This window comes from Alnus glutinosa, chromosome 5 (assembly GCF_958979055.1).
Source record: "Alnus glutinosa chromosome 5, dhAlnGlut1.1, whole genome shotgun sequence".
Lineage (NCBI taxonomy): Eukaryota > Viridiplantae > Streptophyta > Magnoliopsida > Fagales > Betulaceae > Alnus > Alnus glutinosa.
In genome coordinates, this window is record NC_084890.1 from 13,009,065 (window position 1) to 13,029,064 (window position 20,000).

At 33.0% G+C, this 20,000-nt stretch overlaps 1 protein-coding gene across 1 annotated transcript; it reads left to right on the plus strand.

The window, feature by feature from the left end:
• Positions 1-5,584: 5,584 nt before the first annotated feature.
• Positions 5,585-8,493, plus strand: LOC133867601 (polygalacturonase QRT3). The gene is made up of 3 exons (XM_062304344.1): positions 5,585-6,089; positions 6,179-6,415; positions 7,229-8,493. The coding sequence occupies exons 1-3, from the start codon at positions 5,856-5,858 to the stop codon at positions 8,288-8,290; spliced, it is 1,533 nt and encodes a 510-aa protein (XP_062160328.1). The 5' UTR covers positions 5,585-5,855; the 3' UTR covers positions 8,291-8,493.
• The last annotated feature ends 11,507 nt before the right edge of the window (positions 8,494-20,000 follow it).

The following is a 20,000-nucleotide window of genomic DNA, read 5'->3' on the forward strand; positions in this document are numbered from 1 at the left end:
GATTAGATATGGAGTGTCAAATTTAAGAGGGTTCAAGATTTTTTTTTTTTTTTTTGAATGGGGAAAAAAAAAACACTAATATTAAAAAAGACCGATTAAAAATATTGAAAAGAATATAACTAACGAAATAAATAAACAATTCAACAAAATTTAATTATTGCTTAAAACATATAAATGTAATTTTTTGTCATGCCTACGTACCTTAATTTATTCAATTATACTTGACGAGTCTTTATATTTTGAAATTGCTGCATGATTTCTCCATTGGTAATGGTCTTGTATATGTCGTTCTTAATGTTCATAACTAGACAATCATTCATCCACTAACTTCCTATTTTACTCATTTAGAATTTGATTGGAGCTCAATGAAATCATTATTGTTTCTCATAATTTCAGGTAACTACAGTTATATTTCATTCAAAAAAAATATATAACAAAACTATAGATATCCATAAATAATTGAATTAAAATAGCAATCTAAATATAAAAGCTTAATTAATGTAAAAGTTTGATTACTTACTTTTCAGGCTCTAAAAAATAAAAAATAAACAAAAACAGCTAAGCAATTGATTTAAACTGTTGAAAGCTTAAAGTAGGAAGAAATACTATAAGAAGAAATCGCAAATTGTTCAATTGTTGAACGGCTTGTGAAAAATGACCATCAACAAATTGCAAATAGCATTTAGTGTTATTGTTTCCCAATCACAATTAAATGTTTTTTTTTTTTTTTTGTTTTTGGAAGAAGAAAAAAATTTATTTCTTATGAGAACAATTAATCACATTTAAAGTTGGTTGGGTTCATTGCTTAGAAAAGGTCAGCGCCATTTACATAAAGTAAACCATTGTAAGTCATAAAGCTTAAATTTACCCTTGTCAATTGGCCTCTGACAAACGGTGTCACAGTGTTCAAGAAAATTAGTTAACCAATGCATTTTGCAGTATTTAAACACCTAAGATCTGATCTACCCTGCGCATCTGAAGGGTCTAAACCGTTGATCATTGCTTAGAAAAAAACAAAAAGAAAGGTCAGCGCCCTTTACATAAAGTAAACCATTGTAAGTCATTAAGCTTAAATTTACCCTTGTCAGTTGGCCTCTGACAAACGGTGTCACAGTATTCAATAAAATTAGTTAACCAATGCATTTTGCAGTATTTAAACACCTAAGATCTGATCTACCCTGCGCATCTGAAGGGTCTAAATCGTTGATCGTTGCTTAGAAAAAAAAAAAAAAAAAAAAAGGCCAGCGCCCTTTACATAAAGTAAACCATTGTAAGTTATAAAGCTTAAATTTACCCTTGTCAGTTGGCCTCTGACAAACGGTGTCACAGTGTTCAAGAAAATTAGTTAACCAATGCATTTTACAGTATTTAAACACCTTAGATCTAATCTACCCTGCGCATCTAAAGGGTCTAAACCGTTGATCATTGCTTAGAAAAAAACAAAAAGAAAGGTCAGCGCCCTTTACATAAAGTAAACCATTGTAAGTCATAAAGCTTAAATTTACCCTTGTCAGTTGGCCTCTGACAAACGGTGTCACAGTATTCAATAAAATTAGTTAACCAATGCATTTTGCAGTATTTAAACACCTAAGATCTGATCTACCCTGCGCATCTGAAGGGTCTAAACCGTTGATCTTTACCTGCCACTCCTGCGTGCGATGATACGTGGAGATGCCGCCATCTTGTTCTAACGGGGAGCTTAGCGTGTTCAAACACAATCAACCCAACTTAGTAACACGTGGAGATTCGTTCTCATTCCAATGCGACACCACAAAACTGAAATTTCTTAAACTTTTGAACCTAGAGACTTTACTCCTTTTGATCAATAGCCTATGAGCCTCGTTGTGCTCCATCTCATTTCATAATCAATATACGCCACCATTTTATTATTTTATTTACTTTATTCTAAAATCCTTATTTACTTTTCTTCTATCATTTGATTCCACTGGGTGTTAAAAAAAGGCCTAATTGCATTAATAAGTAATCAAGTCAAGAAAAGAGTCAAACAAAAGAGTGCATAAGCATTAAATGTAAGGGTGAAGTTAAGGTGTGTCATTTGCCCCCTCTCAAACCCCTTTGGCTCGGCCCCGGAAAACAATCTCCATTAATAAAAGGGCACGGGCTATAATGAAAAGAACAAAAAAGTAAGGGCAACCAGGAGGGGAATATACATGTAGGGCAAGGGCTCCCGACCCTAAGATTTGTTTTTTTGGGAGAGGGGGAGGTGAATGGGCGCATGGATACAAAAAAGATACATGATACGTTTAACTAATTTGTATAAATTTTGTACAATCTCAATAACTCTTTTTTTTTTTTTTTAATTATTATTATTATTTAAATTAACCATTGGATATGTATGACCCACGTGTAGAAAAACAGATTCAATAGTTAGCTTTAAAAAATGTTGTACAAGAATTGTATAAAAATTGTAAATGTATTATATCTCTAAAAAAAAAAAAAAAAAAAAAAAAAGCTTTTTCCTCTTGCGTAAGCTCTCTCATGTGGGAGAGAGAGTGAGGAGAGATCTATATTGTTAGTTGATAAAACATTTAAATGGTTTACTATGAACTTTTTAATGCAACGACTTTTTTTTTTTTTTTTTTGGTTTTGTTTTTTCCTAATTAAATGAGAAAAACAAAAAAAAAAAGTCACATAGGAAGGTCCTCTAGATCCACATGACGTGTTAATTCATCCAAAAGTTAAAATTTGATTTGATTTTTTTTTTGATTTTTTATTTTTTCCTGTGTTAGTTATTTTTACTTGTCCAAAGCAAAAAATAAATAAAAAATAAAAAATCACCTCTGTTTCGGTAGGGCCAAGTAATTTGGCAATGAAAAAGTAGCTGCAAGCCTGCAAGTGCATTGATTTTAATTTAATGTGCTTTTATTAATGCTCATTATGGCATGTACTAGTACTACATTGTTGCCCCAATCCTATCCCACAGTCCTTAAATATACACCTGCTTCTTACGAAAAACATTTAAAAGGCTACTTGGAGTTGCTGTGAACAAATTAACAACCTATTTATTCCCTTTTTCTTCAAGATGAAGCATATAAAATTCCTTGCCTTCTCATTTCATCTTCTTCAATCAATTACTCCACTCAACTACCCTACACTAGTAATTTTATATTAACATTATTCTTAATTATTTTAGTGATCCAATTCGATTTATTTGGACAAAAGATGGACCCCCACCAGTTAAAAAGGACCAGATTTCATCAAAAGGTTGACAACAAAGGAGTAAAAAGGATACTTCTGTGCTTGGACACAGCTTGGCTGCCTCCAAAACCCGTGAATGTACTAGACCCAATCCCATAAGTTTGTCTGTCCTTCCGGAAACCATCTTGATTAAGTGGGTTTGTGGGTGAACAAAGTAGGTATTTACGGTTTTGCTTTCAAAGTTCAGGGTGTCGGGACTTATCCGTTGAACTAAATGGATCGAATTAGTGTTGATTTATATAATTTTATACTTATATCTCGACACGATTCGAATTTAACATGAGAACACAAATTGTTACTCTTAAATCAAGTCCCGGTGACACATGTTTGTGGTCGAGGTTGTGCAGCTCTAATACATGGCGGATAAGCCATAGATCATTTTTACCCGTAGATCATGTTGATCGAGCTTGATCTAGCAGGATATAGATGAGTAAGGTTTCACTTTGTAATATTCGTCTCAATTTATGTTACTAAATAATCAAGGTTGATCCCTACAGGCTAAATACAAGGTGAGCCCAGCTACGGGGCTAGCAAGCTCTATTGGCCCTCTTGCGGGTGCTTCTTCTCATTTGACGTACCAAAAATTGATTCTTTTCAAATTTGCGTACAAAAATATACATTCCTTTTTTATTTGTTTTGCCGTCCCATCAATTAAGCCTACGGTAATAATTTGTGTTTAGCATGTCAGGTCCAAGACTTATCAAGACATGAATACAAAATTATATAATCAATCATAATCTGAATCTCAAAAGTTCAAGTTAGGTTTGTGAGTTGTGTCAAAATTTTTTAGCCCTTATGTCACAAGTCGGGTTCGGGTTGTATTGAGGGTCCGGGTTGTATTGAGACATGTGCATAAGATTATATAAGTTAACCATAATTCGTTAATTTCATATTGAATTCCGTGTCTGCTTTGTATGTACCGTTTACAACTTTACATTAAAAAAGAAAGAAGTAAAAAGGAAAAGAGTTGGCATGAATTAGCTAGAACGCAGGGCCGGCCCTAGCCTTAGGCGAATGATGTGGTCGCCTAAGGCCCCCAATAAAAAATATTAATATTTTTTTTTAATAACAAAAAAAAAAGCTTTAATTGTCATCAATACACTTTAATAAGGCTCCAAAATATGGTAAAAAACTGAAAATAAAATTAATAAGGCCCCAATTATGACATATCAATGAAGATGGAAAGTCTCATTAAAAAAAAAGAAAGTAAAAAGACATAATTAGGTAGAATGTCCTGTTTGTCCCAAAAAAAAAAAAAAAAATTAAATGCTAAGAGTGAAAGAAGATGGAAAGTTTTTTTGAAGATGAGAAGTCTCATTAAAAGAGAAGACTTAAATAAGTCCACTGTAGCCCAACGTTCATTTATTTATTTATTTATTTATTTATTTTTTTTAAGTTACATCCAACATTCCTGATAGAGTCTATATAAGTTTCCTTTCTTTCTCTTTTTTTTTTTTTTTTTTTTTTTTTTTTTTTTTATATATATATATATTATTATTATTATTATTATTATTTTTTTTAAATTTCAAGTTCCCTATTCAAGTCGATCTTATTTGAATTTGGATTTCTCTCTTCTTCTTCATTTTCATTATTTTCCTATAACTTACTATTCAAGTCTTTAAAATCATTCCATATCTACTCGGTGATAAAAAAAGAAAAGAAAAAAGGGTTAGTTACCAAAAAAAATCAATCAATAAATTGCATTAATTTTTTTATTTGATTTTAGGAAATATTTTTACACTAATGACTAATTTGTCTTTCTTTGTGCAGGTTAAAAGTGTTAGATAATCCTACTTTAAAGATTAAAGAGAATTCAATCCTTGACAAATCAGGTTTTATTGTTCTATTTTTTAATTTATTTTATTATAGTCATAATATATATAATTGAAAAGGATATGTTAAAAAAAACTAGAATATAAAAACTTAATAAGTAATTTTGAATCCCAAAAAACGAGAAGAATGCATTTTAAATAAAAATATAATTTTACATTAAATAAGATTTAATTTTAGATAAAAAAGCCTCACTTAAATTTCTTGCTTAAGCCCCGGGCCAGCCCTGCTAGAACAGATTCTCCTTTGTACAATGATCTGGATCAGCTTTTCATCATTCAATGGGTCCGTGACTCCCTTGATATCACATCAAAACAAACCATTCTGACTGCCATGCTAAATTGCTAATCAAGAATCCTTCATTTCTAAGCTATCAGATTCTTTGGGTTGGGAGGTGTACAATACTGTAGGGTGGAACCCCCGTACAGAGTATATTTCACAAAAATATACCCTTGCCTTTCTTTGTAAAAATTCCTTTTCCACAACGTCAAACTAGTAGGGGTCCTTAAAGTAAGAAGTTGGTAACTGCTAACTTTTCTGCCAGAGAAAAGAAACATTCAAAATCCTGAGAAGCAACTCCCCTGTTTTCTTCTCATGTGTCATAACAAACGTATATATAAACAGAACAGATCTATGTGGGTGTTATATGTATGAGCTAATAATGAATCAATTTCTTACCATTTTTATAGCAAATCTTGGTTAGGCCCTTCTTTTTTCATGCCCCACAACTCTCTCCCTCGATCACATCATATCAGTGGGGATCCTTTTTCTCTTAACAGCCTCTCTTTTAGGTAGGAGAGAAAGAGATGGAAGCAACAATGGCAAGAAAAGCTCTCCTTTTGTTTTCCATGATTATGGGGTTGGCTAGTTTTACTGTTTTCCATGTTTGTGGAGAGCATTCTCAGCTTTCCGATGGTCATGATAATCGTGACAAAGTGCGAAAAATGCAAGCCTTCAGGGCCTCCTTTGTCCGGCATGATTCAGTTTCTCTTCCACCATCAGTCTCGCCTTCTCCTACCTCTGCCCCGCAACCACCAACGGTAAATATATATATATATAACTTTTTCTGGGTAAATGTTACTGATTTTGTTGATGATCGATGATCATGATGATGATGATGGTGATGCAGGCTGCATCAAGTGGACACGTGTATCATGTGACATCGTACGGTGCAGATCCAACAGGGAGAAGCGACAGCACAGGAGCACTCCTTCGAGCAATATCAGACGCAGTCCAAGGTGCAAGCTCAGGGTCATTGATGGGGGGAATACAAAATCTTGGGGGTGCTCGGATTGATCTTGACGGTGGCAATTACATGATTAGCCAACCCCTACGATTGCCGGCCACCGGTGTCGGAAACCTCATGGTATGCTTACAAGCTACAAACATATTTGAATTACTTTTATTTGCCTTAACCATCATCACCCTCTCCTTAAATATTTGTTTCATGTGACCAATGCCACATTTCACACTACAGTAAAAAAAATAAAAAATTCGTATTCACGTGTCGAATTTTGAAATATGTGTATAAAATTATATGATGAACTATAATTTGACCGATTTAATCCTCTAATCCTAAGTCGTACGTGCAAATTATTCTAAACAATTGGTCTAACATGACTTGGAGTACTTGACTTTGGAAAAAAACCGAATAGATTTTCTTTAGGTTCTAATGACAGTTATGACATGTTTGTGTTCATCACACAATTCTCCTTTCGGCAGCCTTTTGGAAATACTTTCCTTTAAATATCTAAAGGCCATTATTGCTCCATGGCTGTTCTGAAAAGCAAAAGGCTAAATCTAATGTAATCTACATTAGATCTTCAATTCCATATTTCCATGTGTAAAAAGTTTGGTGCTTTGAAGGGCAAAATACACCAAATCACTATTATATTATGTTTAAAAAAAAGAGCCCTCGAAAGTAGGGGTGATCATTTGTGTTTACGTGTCGAGACATGGGTATAAGACTATATAGGTTAATCGTAATCTGACTCATTTAATTCAACGGGTTAAGTTCTTCAACCTTAATTTGTTAATTTTTTATTGGGTTCGTGTCGAATTTGCGAGCCGTTTAAAAAATTGCTAACCCTACTCGATCAAACGTAATTGCATTTTTATAGATTAATTTTATTCTACACTTCTATGATGTTGTATGAATTTGGTATATTTGATGAAACAGATACATGGAGGAACAATAACTGCCACGGACGATTTTCCTGCTGATGGTTATCTGATTGACTTGTCAGCTTCAACGACTACTAACAATGAAGAAAACAGAGGGAGCCCTTCCATGGATGGACAGCAATTATCCGCCTCATCATCCTACAATTATGAATACATAACCCTCAGAGACCTGATGTTGGATTCAAACTACAGGGGTGGTGGCGTTGCGGTCATAAACTCACTTAGGACTAGCATAGACAACTGTTACATTGCCCATTTCACCACCAACGGAATTCTAGTCCGTGGCGGCCATGAAACCGGCATCCGGAACTCCTTCCTCGGCCAACACATCACCGCCGGTGGCGATCCGGGCGAAAGAAACTTTTCAGGGACTGCAATAAACCTCATGGGCAACGATAATGCCGTCACCGATGTCGTGATTTTTTCGGCTGCCACAGGAATAATGGTTTCGGGTCAAGCCAACATATTTTCTGGGGTGCATTGCTACAACAAGGCCACCGGCTTCGGCGGCACCGGGATTTATCTGAAAATGCCTGGTTTGACGCAAACCCGGATCGTGAATTCTTACATGGATTACACCGGAATCGTTGCGGAAGATCCTGTGCAGCTTCATATCTCCAATAGCTTTTTTCTTGGTGATGCATACATTGTCTTAAAATCAATAAATGGGGTTGCCAAGGGAGTCAACATTGTTGACAACATGTTTACTGGTTATAATAAAGGAGTTGAAATCGTTCAATTGGATGAATCCAAAGGGTCTTTCAAAGATATTGATCAAGTTATTGTTGATAGGAACAATGTGAAAGGGATGAACATCAAGACAACAGTTGCAAGGGGGTCTGTGAAGGGGACAGGAAGTTCATGGACTGTCGATTTTAATCCTGTTCTTCTGTTTCCCAACCTCATTAGGCACGTGCAGTATTCATTAAGCACTGCCGGTAGCCACTTCCCAAACCATGCCTTGCGGAATGTTTCCAACAACCGTGTTGAGATTCAGACGGACGTGGATGTTCCGGCCGATGTGTTTGTTACGGTAGATCAAGGGGTAGCAAGTTAAGGTGATCGATTGACCTAAGCTTTGGGATCAAGAAGTTCTGACTTCCTAAATGTGAATAGGTCGGCAGATTGATCCATTTAGTTTTTAATTTCTTATAATTAAGCTATTTTATGATACAAAGATCTCAAGTAGTTGACAACACAACATGTAGTGATGCTGGAAAAGTGTAACAAATAAAATAAAGGGTTAAATATTTACTTGCCCTTTGTGGTTCGTAAACATTATTTGTTGCCTCTTGATTTTTACTTTTTATCATAGGTAGTACCTGTGGTATGGAAAAAGATGAAAATGGTACCTCCGTCTATTTTTCTATCCAAAACTAATGGAAATTCACGTCAACGCCACGTGGTACCATTCAAAATGCGACACGTGGCCACAATATTTTTATTTTTTAAAAAAATTGTAGGGGTGACTCATTTTGGGCCACATGGGGGTGGCCGGCCACCCCCATTTGGCTTGGGGGTGGCCGAACCACCCCTATGGCCTATGGCGGGTGGTTCGGCCACCCCTAAGGCAAAAATCATTTTTTTCTTTCTTTCCTGTTTTGTCCTTGGGGGTGGCCGAACCACCCCCATGGGCCACGGGGTGGTTCGGCCACCCCCAAGGCAAAAACTAATTTTTTTTTTCTTTTCCGTTTTGCCCAACCACCCACATGGGCCACGAGGGTGATTCGACCAGCCCATGTGGCCTAAAAAAGCCACCCCTACAATTTTTTATTTTTTTTTAAAAGCCTTAAACTTAAAATATAAAATAAAATAAAAAAAAAAGTGTAGTCACATGTCGCATTTTGAAAGGTGCTACCTGGCGCTGATGTGGATTTCCGTCAGTTTTAGATGGAAAAATTGACAGAGACTATTTTCATCTTTTCCCATACTACAGGTACCACGTATGATAAAAATGAAAACTTAGGAAGCAAAAAATAAAGTTTTTAAACCACCTAGGACAATTTTGTATTTAACCCTAAAATAAATATATTTAAACTCCATCTTTGGCTTTTGAAAATACATAGCAAGAGCGTCTCGACCAACAATAACCTTCGTTCTAAATATCTAAAAAGTAATATTCTCTACTCTATTTACTTTAATAACATTAATAATAATAATAAAAAAAGGAGCTTAAATGACACATGACATGAGATTTTAAGAGATTGAATTGAATGAATTCCTACAATCCAGTTTGTAGGAAATTTCTGTTCCTTTAAATATTATTTCCAAATCTCCTACAAACTTGACGTGACATGTGTTCTTTAGCATGTGATAAACACATTTATTTTTAATAGCATGTGTTTCTCACATGCTCAAGAGACACATGACACTTTGAGATACTGATTTGAATTCCTAAAACCCAATTTGTAAAAAATTTATATTATTATTATTGTTTTATTATTATTCTTCTCTCACACATTCTCCTCTTCTTCTCCATCTCTCTCTCTGTTATTAAAGAGTCATATTGTAGCATTATGTTAGCTTAAATTTTTTGATGAGAGTCTTTTGGAGTAGGGTTTTGGGGTCTTAATAGCTAAAATTTAAAGATTTTTAGTCTTTTACTTGCTCTTTTGGAGATGGTAGGGTCGGTTAAAAGTACCCAATCAAATTACTATAAGTCCGTCAAGGTCAAGCTTCAAATTTTAAGTTAGAAATAAATTATAGTTCTGGTCAAGACCATGCCAAAACAGAATATTTAGAAGCACCATATGATTTAAAACTCTTCTTTACATTTTGAGGTCCATCTTGTGTATATTTCCATTGAGTCGGCATGCCCATCCACCCTTAATTAATCGAAAAGAAAAAAAAAATGATCACTGGAACATGCCAACTCAACGGAAATGTATGCGAGATGGATACCAAAATGCAAAAAAAAAAAAAAACGTTTCTCTCATTCCGAGATTAGTCCAAACCAATTCAGCCAATCAGCAGACTACTAAATTCAACATATTTGTAGTGGAGATCTAGAAGGTCTTCGTGTCAAGTTTATTAATTTCCAAAACATTTTCTTGGTGGTTGGTTGGTGAAGAGAGAAAAAAGCTCTAATATATATTCATGTTTTACAGATTGACAAACCTGAATTGGGTGTTTATATATTAGTTGTGAACGTGGATAGATCATAGGAGGGAGAAAAAAAATTAGATGAACAAATTTGAGGTAAATGGTACAAAGGGTACACGTTGATCGAAATTGAGAGTTGAACTAATCTTTGGATATTATTGGTTTGGGGGGAGGGGTTAGTCATCATCATGCCGTAGAGTTGGTCAGCCTACTCAAGTTGAAAACCTACCTAGAGAAATTAAAAAAGAATATTACTAGCTAATTCGTCTTGGTAACAAAATTTCCCAAGATCAAGTACGTGGCTTGATGATTAAGGTCAACAAATACAACCACCCCAAAAATATAGAAGAGAAAAAACAAAAAGCAGTTGAAGACTTAACATCTTATTGCGCCGTTTTCTATTTTGTTTTTAGAAGTATTCTCACTTAATTTCTCATTCTATCTTCCATCTGGATCAAAAGTACCGAGAAAGATCCTCGTTAATCCTTTTTTCCCCCATTTAATTAGAAAAGAAAGGTAGATCAATTGAGTTTAGATTTTTTATTTTTTTAAAAAAATTATTTTATTCAAATAAGGGAACAGTTACAAAGAAAATTGAGTTTAGATTGAACGTGAAGAGTAGCAACGAATTTTCCATGTTGGTGATGGGCTTAGAGGTGCAGGTCCGATTAGTTGGGCCTTAGATAGTTTAGTAAAACCCATCAAAAGCTTATAAATTAAGATATTTTAGTAAAACGAGTAATGTTACACACTATTTTGATTTTTTTATTTAAATAAACTGTACAATAGCTTTCCTTAATCATTTCCCAATACCATTAAATATTCTTTAAATATTTCTTCCAAATAAATGTTAGAGAAAAAAGAAAGCATTTTAAAGATTCGTTCAAAAATATTAGAGAAAATATTAAACATTTTTATGTTAAAATAATGTCAAGAAAAGGAAAAGTGTTATCCTAGATTAAGGTAGCACTTTTGGTTCCTTTGGTATTCCATTGATTTAGGGAGCACCAAAGAAGTCGGTTGAAAGGCTTTAATTTATGAGTTTTTTTTTTTTTTTTTTTTTTTTTTTTTTTTTTTTTTAAATTTAGGAAAGAAAATAAGATTTAGAGAAACTATTGCTAGTACTCTAAGCCATAATTACAACTAGCCCACTACCTAAACTACACGACAACTTAGCACTCCCATCAAAACGCCTTTCTCTTCGCATTTTCTTTCTCATGTCCTCTTCTTTGAAATACTAACCTTCTTAGAGTGTGTTTTGCATTGTGATTTTATAGATCAAAAGTGTGATTTTAAACCAATTTATAGAAAATGTATCGTTTAGTATTGCATTTTTTAAAAATGTAGAAAAACTCGTATTTTCAAATCGTAGGCCTTTGGGTGTATTTTTAAAAATGCATGATTTTAAAAACTAATTTGCTATTTTAAATGCCAAATTACTATTTTTACAAACACTTTAACAAACTGCGTTTTTAAAAATCATATATTTTAAAATTATTATTTTTAACTCTAACATTTTGAAATTGCAAATTTAAACGTACATTTACTTGTTCTCAAATTTTCTCCAACTCCTTCAACCATCTCAGGAACCGAGACACTATAATAAAAAATGGACACACCAATCGGCCCCATCCCCTCCATCCCCTCCATACCATGCCATACAAATTTTTACAGCATCTCTCTCACTTTCATTTTACCATTGTAAGTATTCTCTTTTATTGATTTTTTTTTTTTTAAAAAAAAAAAAGAGTCTTAAAATTTCAGTAAGGATGTACGTTGTCTTGTTTAATCTTTGCAAAATTGATTTGAAAATGGTTGTCATTTTGTGGAAGGCCGGAACATGTAGAGAATGCTTAATGGTTTTTTTTTTCCTAATTGAAAGGGTGAGCAGGGAAGACCAACTGTGGCTATTTTTTTTTGGATGTAACTATAGTACCGATTCACTGGAAACCGCACAGGAGGGGTCTGGACAATGAAAACCACAGGCACTCTCTTAAGTCCGATTGTGTCATAACCTGACCGAGTCTCACCAGGGCATCAATAAAAAACAAGGTGGTTAATTTATACTAATCAAACATAGAGATTCACATTGCGAGATTCAAACCGCGCGATGCCCTAGTGTGTACCTAACCAATTTGAGAATTTCTTTGGACCATTGAAACACCACCCTAGACGGTGAATCACATCTAACTTGAAACGATGGAAACATCACTTTGCTGTTTTTACTGAATGGCTGAATGCATGAATAGTTGTTTCTTTCCATCACGTGTGGCATCAATTTATATGTTTATATATATATATATATATATATATATATATATATATATATATATATATAAAAGCATACCCGAACCTATGTTTACATGTGATAATGAGTTGATTCGATTAGTTGCTTTTAGACCTATATGATTTGTGTAATGATTTTTGGTAAAGAAGATATTTTAATTTTCAAACAATGTTTTATAGAAGAGAATGATTCAGACATAGGAATAACCCCATAGCCGAATCATGGTACTTTGATTTAAGACCTAGTCTGTAAAAAAATTAACTGATGATTTCTCATATAAGGTTTATAATTCATAAAATGAAGTGAATATTGTTTTACAAATGGATCATATATGAACATGAATTTTAGGTTATGGCAGAAACTTCCATGGTTTAAAACTTCATGTTAGATGATCCAATTAAATGACAAAGTTTATGAAAAAATTAGTCTTTTAAATTGTGCTTTACCTAGCATTGATAAATCATGTTAACGCATGTTTGTTACATCAATCATAAGCTTTATTTTAGTTCTTGATTTTTTTTGCCCATAACATGTTAAGAACATCTTCTATCCATATTTTACTAAATTATAGGTCATAAGCATGTTTTAATGTACTAGGCTAAGCTATTTTAGTATATTTAGCTACTTTAGGTAGGCCCATTATTGGTTGTGTTAAGGGCCTTAGGTAGCAAACCTAATTAGTGGAAGGTCCAAATGGAATATTCTGACATATTTTCTTTAGCAACAATAATGTTGCAAATTTCGGAATATTTCTTAAAATTAAAAAGAGGGAAATGTCAGAAATGTTTAGTCTAATCAAGACCAACTTCTAATTAGGGTTTATATGTTTAGCTTAGTGCTGACATAGTTAAGTTTTATCGATTTAGGTGTTTGATTAAGTGTTGTAAATGTATATGAATTAACGTGTTGAAGCACATGCTTTCTTTAGAGCTATGGTGTGAATTCTTTATGCAATGTTATAGTTCTATATACATATATAGTAATTTTTGTTGTGGGTTTATGATAAGGAAGTAGCAATAGCACCTCACGGTAATTAATCATTAAAATTCATAATTATCGGAGCAAAGATTTTGTTAAATGCATTTTGCTATTAATGGGGTTTGGTATGCCAATTAATCCATAAATATGTAATTAAGTGGTGTTTTGTGCCAAGTGCAAGATAAAAAGATGAAGCAGTGCGTGTCTTATGTGAGAAGTTACTTCTCTGTGTGTGAGAAGTTAACTTTTGCTCCTTATTCAAATAACTCCACGATAACTTCCTTATCCTTTCTTTGTATTATTTAAATATTATTCCAAATAAATTTTAGGGAAAAGAGAGAAAATAAACTCAACATTTGCAATTTTGCATGAGGCTTTTTAGGAGTTTTTTCTATATTTAGAGAAGGGAATGAGATTTAGAGAATGTGTTACTAGTGCTAGCTCTAAGTGTGTTGGGCACACTTGGGAGATATTAATCTCTAACAATTTTGCTCTAACAATTCAGAAAGTAAATGTGAGAGAGTTAATATGGGGCCATCTGTCCAAGCAAATATTGGGTTGTCCGCCCATTTGCTTAGCCATATGGGTCTCATAGAGACTCTTTCACATTTAGTATCCGAATTATTAGCAATCTAGCTAGATCGCAAATTACTGAGGCTCCGAATCCATTCTTAGGTGGGGTAATTAATATATGTTGGTAAAGTGAGTGTTGTACGTGTGAGATAAGCGTCTTGAGTTAGAGAGTAGTAATTTTTTTTCCCTCTCTAAGCCATGAGAGAAATCATCTAACAGTGAAAGAAGCCATCCAAAATCGAAATTTTTCTATGGAATAGGAGATGAAGTTAATCATCAATACATGCATTCCTGGCCAATGCCCTCGTTTCAAGTTCAGTTTAGTCCCAAAAAAAAAGGTTACAAAAATTGTCAATACAATCTCTCACAATCACAAAAACTAAGCTACAAACCTTCCAATAAAATTTATTTGTCCAAAAGAAAGTTCAGCCTGCCCGACCACCTATCCAGAGAAGTGGATCACATATGAAGTATTTCACATTACGTGTCCAGATTACTAATAATTCAGACGAGTAATTGATGTGATCCTTGTTAGAGAATATATTTGTTATATTAAAAGGAAATATATATTAATATGATATTGTACGTTACTTACATTTTATCTAATTGATTGTATTCAGTTTTGATGGTACCATACTTATCTGTATCAATTCTCCTATAAATATGAGTATTTTGTGTTGTAAAATTATCAAGTGAATAAGAGCATAATGTAACTCTTAAGGCTTTATCTTGTGTACGTAGGTCATAAACTGAACCACGTAATTCATTGTTTCTATTTTATTTTATTTCCGTTATAGTATTTATTTTTCCAATCGATTATATATGTTTCCTTTCATGGTATCAAAGCTATAGGCTAACACCGTGTTTGATCTAACGATCTTGTGAATTTTTTGTTTTGTTTTATTTCTATCTCATTCTTAATGGTATGGACAGATCTTCTTTTTTTTGTTTTCTTTTATTTCTATCTTATTCTTAATGGTATGGACAGATCTTCTCACCATAAATCTTGATTGTAAGGATCTCATAGAAAGGGAAATAACACAGATGATGTCTTCGTTTGTTTGGATAGATTTTGAAAAAAAAAAAAAAAAGTTTGTGGAAGAAGGTGTATGGTTACGGGTTTGTTTTCTTACCCTGGCCTTATTTGTTGTGTCTATATTCCTATTCTAGTTTAGGAATATTACATCCTGGTTTAGGTGTTAGACTTGGATATGTTTGGCTATGGGATTAAGGTTATCTTTATCCCAGTTTACTGTAATCCATGACTAGGATATTCCTTTTAATCTAAAAAAAAAAAAAGAAGGAAAAAAAAAAAAATCGGTTGAAAGAAAGAATTTTTATTTTTTTTAAAAAAAGAGGCTAAGTTTTTCATCTTTTGGCCGCTTGTTGGCCCATTTTTGTTTGGCCTTAGTGGTATTGTTTAAAACTCAAGCACATATCAGCCTATAGTTGGCTCTTATTTCAGCCTTTTGTTGGCATAATTTTCTAGCCCTTATGGTATAGATTGAAGACCCAGGCTCATTTGTGGTATAGTCGGTGTTAGGGCTATAATCGAGCCAGGTGTTGAATGTTCAAATTCGGTTTGTTTATTTTTTATTTTTTAAAGCACAAACCGAGCTCGAGCTTACCACTAAACTGGAAAATCTGTTTAAGCTCTGTTCAATTATTTTTCGAACAAACTCGAGTTTGTTCACGAGCTAACCAATTAATTTAGTCATTCCATATATAAAGTAAATGTCGTGAATGTTAATATTTTATTTTTTTAAAAAAAATTAATACTAGTTATTAATTATGATTAAGATTTATTGTTTGAGTAATTATAGAAATTAACTAAAATCTTAAATAATCTAATCTCAATTTTATATGTTTATCTTATAGTATATATATACATTCATATACACACACATATATATACATACACAAGCTCACCCATATACACATAAAGGCACTTATATTTATATTTAGACTCATAGTTACAATAATTCAACTTATACCTATTGCATTACGAAGAACATTTCTTTTTGTTTTTGTTTTGATTTTTTTTTTTTAAAAAAAATACTTAATATGTTCTCCTTACAAAGTTAAAAATAATTTTATAAACATAACAAAAATGAAGTTATATGAACCTATTCGAGTCGAGCCGAGCTTATATGAGCTGAGCCAAAATTTATATGAGCCTAAGCTCTATTCGTTTAATACACGAACTAATCACGAGCCGAACTCGAGCATGTTGACGAGTAGCTCTTCTCATTTACAACCCTAGTTGGTATTAGTGGTGGCCGGTGGGAATCATGCGCTAATCAAAGTATGCGTAGCGGGATACAAATCCTAGAAATTTTTTTTTCAAGATAAACAAAGTTAGATTAATTAAACTAACATATTCAGGGTACTTACAATCGAAATCAGCCTCTCCTATGCTACTAGGGCTAGTTGACTTTGATTGATTTGCTCCTCTCATGTTGAATGATGAAAAATGTGTTCTTCTTGTTCTTGACTCAATCTCCAAATCTTCTCTATGATGACTGAATATGACCATGAGTGTGGACTCACAATTTGAAGTAGTAAATTAGTAAATTATACTCTATTATGACACTCTATTTATAAACTTGAATTTACACTCATGATAGGGTTAGGAGATAAAAAAGAGTTATAGCTTAGATAGGATTGAAGTCAAAGGAGAACTACAATTCTAATCCTTACTATCTAGGTAGCATAGATAGGATATGAGTTAGAGGAGGAATCCTCCTTCCTAGTAGGATGCATGGCCAAGTGGGAGTGAAACACTCCCATTGGCCATGCACTACACGTCCATCCCATGCATGTAGCACTAGGATTTTAATCCTTGCTCAGTTGGTACTAATTTTCTAGTATGAGCTTGGGTTTTATCCCTTACGCCCAATGCTCTTTAATCTTTTTTCAAGCCTTTAGGAATTAATTCCAATAGCCCATAGCTATTTAATTGCTTAAGCCCATAGCTATTTAATTCCTTAAGCCCATAATTATTTAATTGCTTAAGCCAATCATCTCTAAGTAATGAGCCACTTAGGAATCATATTCCTTTGGCCCATGTTTTATCAAATAAAATAATCCAAATAAATAAATACATAACTGAGGCACATAACATATAGTCAATTTACATCAGCACAAAGAGGGACTTAAAGGAAAAAAAAAAATACAATTAGCTTTAAATAGGTTTGTGACAATATCACACGTCTGTATTTAATCACAAGTGATTCCACTAAAAAAATGATATTGCACTCTAATATGTATTTTCAAATTAATAAATCAATCCACGCGACATACTTATTTATTACATATTACCCATATATGGAATCATTTTGTAGTCGAACTAAAGTCAATACACTTTTACTTATTTCACTATCTCGTTTCCTTGATACTCTTGATTTAATTACATGATATATCTTTTTTTATACCTTATGAGTTTTTCATCTCACCATGCATAGAACAAAGTTTTAGTAAATACCACTGAAACACTATAGTCCAAACTTTAGAATAATCAATTCCATTAAATTTACATCAATGAGAATATTTCTTATCTCTTTGTTCCATGATAAAGGATTTAGATTCTTTCTTGAAGAATGTGTTCCTACAATGTTACATGCGATCACCCAACACACAGAAGTGTTGACCAGCGTTTTGATCTCATTCTTGTACATCGAAGTGACCTACACTTTACATCTAAGTTCGCAATCTTCTCAGGATTTAGAGTAATTGTTATAAGCCGTCCTGGACGTACATCATTTTTAATCATAGTGTTGAAAGAATAATGACTCACGCAGTCCGTTCAGTGCATAGTACTACCTTGCACTTACACCAACATATCAACCCGAAGCCCTTCTTACTTCTCTTAATCAAGATAAATCGTTAATATTGACATGTTATAGCGTAGATGGATTTTTCAGTTTCATTTATGACTACGACCAATCTTTTATACATTAAAAGGACCTATAAGTATGATCTTCTTTGTGATAATCTCATTACTCACACTTAAGTGAAATACAATGTAACTTAAGGACCTTACATGTATATCATATGAAATATTTAAATATATATGTTCATGTAAAGCAATAATATATATATATATATATATATATATATATATATATATATATATATATATATATCCAATGTTCAATATTATAGAATTTATAGAAAAACAATATTAATGCGATTGGAGTTTTGAACACCAATTCCAACATTCTCCCATGTTGGACTGATTTTTGAATAAACAAATTAAAAGCCATGAACTTGGTTAGTCATAATTTGATTCTCCCAATGAATATCTTTTAAAAGCTATGAATAGTCCTATTGTATCCCTCTAGGTTTTTTATTTATTTTGTAGCAAATTGGTCTATGTACTAGTGGAGAATTAAAAAATATATATATAAAATCGGCTCGGGTCAAACTGGTCATGTCAACCAGGCAGGACCCATTAGCTAAACGGGTCAAACGTGTTGTGTCGGGTTACCCTGCTCATAAACTTGTCGTGTTTGGATTTAGGGTGTCAAGCTGTTTACGTAATTGTGTTGTGTTCAGGTTGACCCTAACGAGTTGATAGGTCTATCGGGTCGACTCAAACCCGACACGCCAACCCATTTTGCCACCCCTATATACTACATCAACCATTAAAAATTTAATTTTGAGTGTGACTTACATGGCATTGCCATATAACTGCATACATGGAGAAGTTCATGTAAAATTAACCACATCACAATTTATTTGAGTGATTACTCCCAAATCAAACCTAGGTGGCACAATCAAAGACCCCAAACCATGTGTTCCTCTATGAAAACTCTCCTTTTTATAGGTGAATAGAAGATGGGCCAATACCAAATACACTCTATTGATATCCTTCCCGGTTCAATTGAATTGGATGGGATTCGGTTAGTATTATTTGAGTAGTAAGGTTGTCTATAAAAATGTGAAATAACAATTTTACTCTTTAAATATAACTAACTGGATCTTCTCTAATTCATTTGAACTGGAGAGGATCTTTTCCAAATACACAACCGTTATATATATATATATATAGCTGGTCATAACAATTACTTCTAGGTTTGAAAATTTAATCTAAAAATGCCAAAACAAAACAACTTCTAGAAGAGCATAGGGTTTCCCCTTATTACTGTTTTTTTTATTTTTTTTGGGGTCTAGGTCTAGCTCCCTATTACCCTTGACAATCTGTTCCAACTTTTCTTCTCCTGTTTTTTCGTCTTTCTTATGTTTTATTCAGTGGGTCCAATCTCTGCTCCATATTTCTTTTGTTTCTAAGGTAGAATATATATATATATTCTACCTTAGAATATCTTACTGTATTTTACACATAGTATTAATTTGGAGTTAACAGGGAGAATGAGAACAAGAGTATACAGAAGGTTCTAATAATTTATTTTGATTTATAACAAAAGCATATATCTTTTTCTGTGCCAAAAAAAAAGAAAAAAAGAGAATAATTTATTCCAAATTTCTTCTTCTGTTAATTTCTTTCTTTCTTTCTTTTGTTTGGCGGGTCCAATTTCTACTGCCACTTATATATTTGTCAAGGTAGATTAGTCTTATTTCAATTGTGGGGCCTTGTGTACTGATCGATTGACGCGCTAGCATATAAAATAAACTTTATCCTAAAATATGCAGTAAAAAAAATTCAAAAAAATTACCTGCAATTATATTTGTTCAAGCTAACTATAAAACTTCACCAATGTTTAACAACTTTTAACTAAATCTGAAATAAACAAACAGGTATGTTCTAACTTATGTCTAATTGTGCCTTATAACCCATATTAATAGAATAATCAGATTTATTTAT

Excerpts from the sequence above, each read along its gene's own strand:
- LOC133867601 (XM_062304344.1), top strand. The coding sequence starts at position 5,856 with ATGGAAGCAACAATGGCAAGAAAAGCTCTCCTTTTGTTTTCCATGATT. Across the intron at positions 6,090-6,178 it reads CTGCCCCGCAACCACCAACG|GCTGCATCAAGTGGACACGT; the intron begins GTAAATATATAT and ends ATGGTGATGCAG. Across the intron at positions 6,416-7,228 it reads CCGGTGTCGGAAACCTCATG|ATACATGGAGGAACAATAAC; the intron begins GTATGCTTACAA and ends TTGATGAAACAG.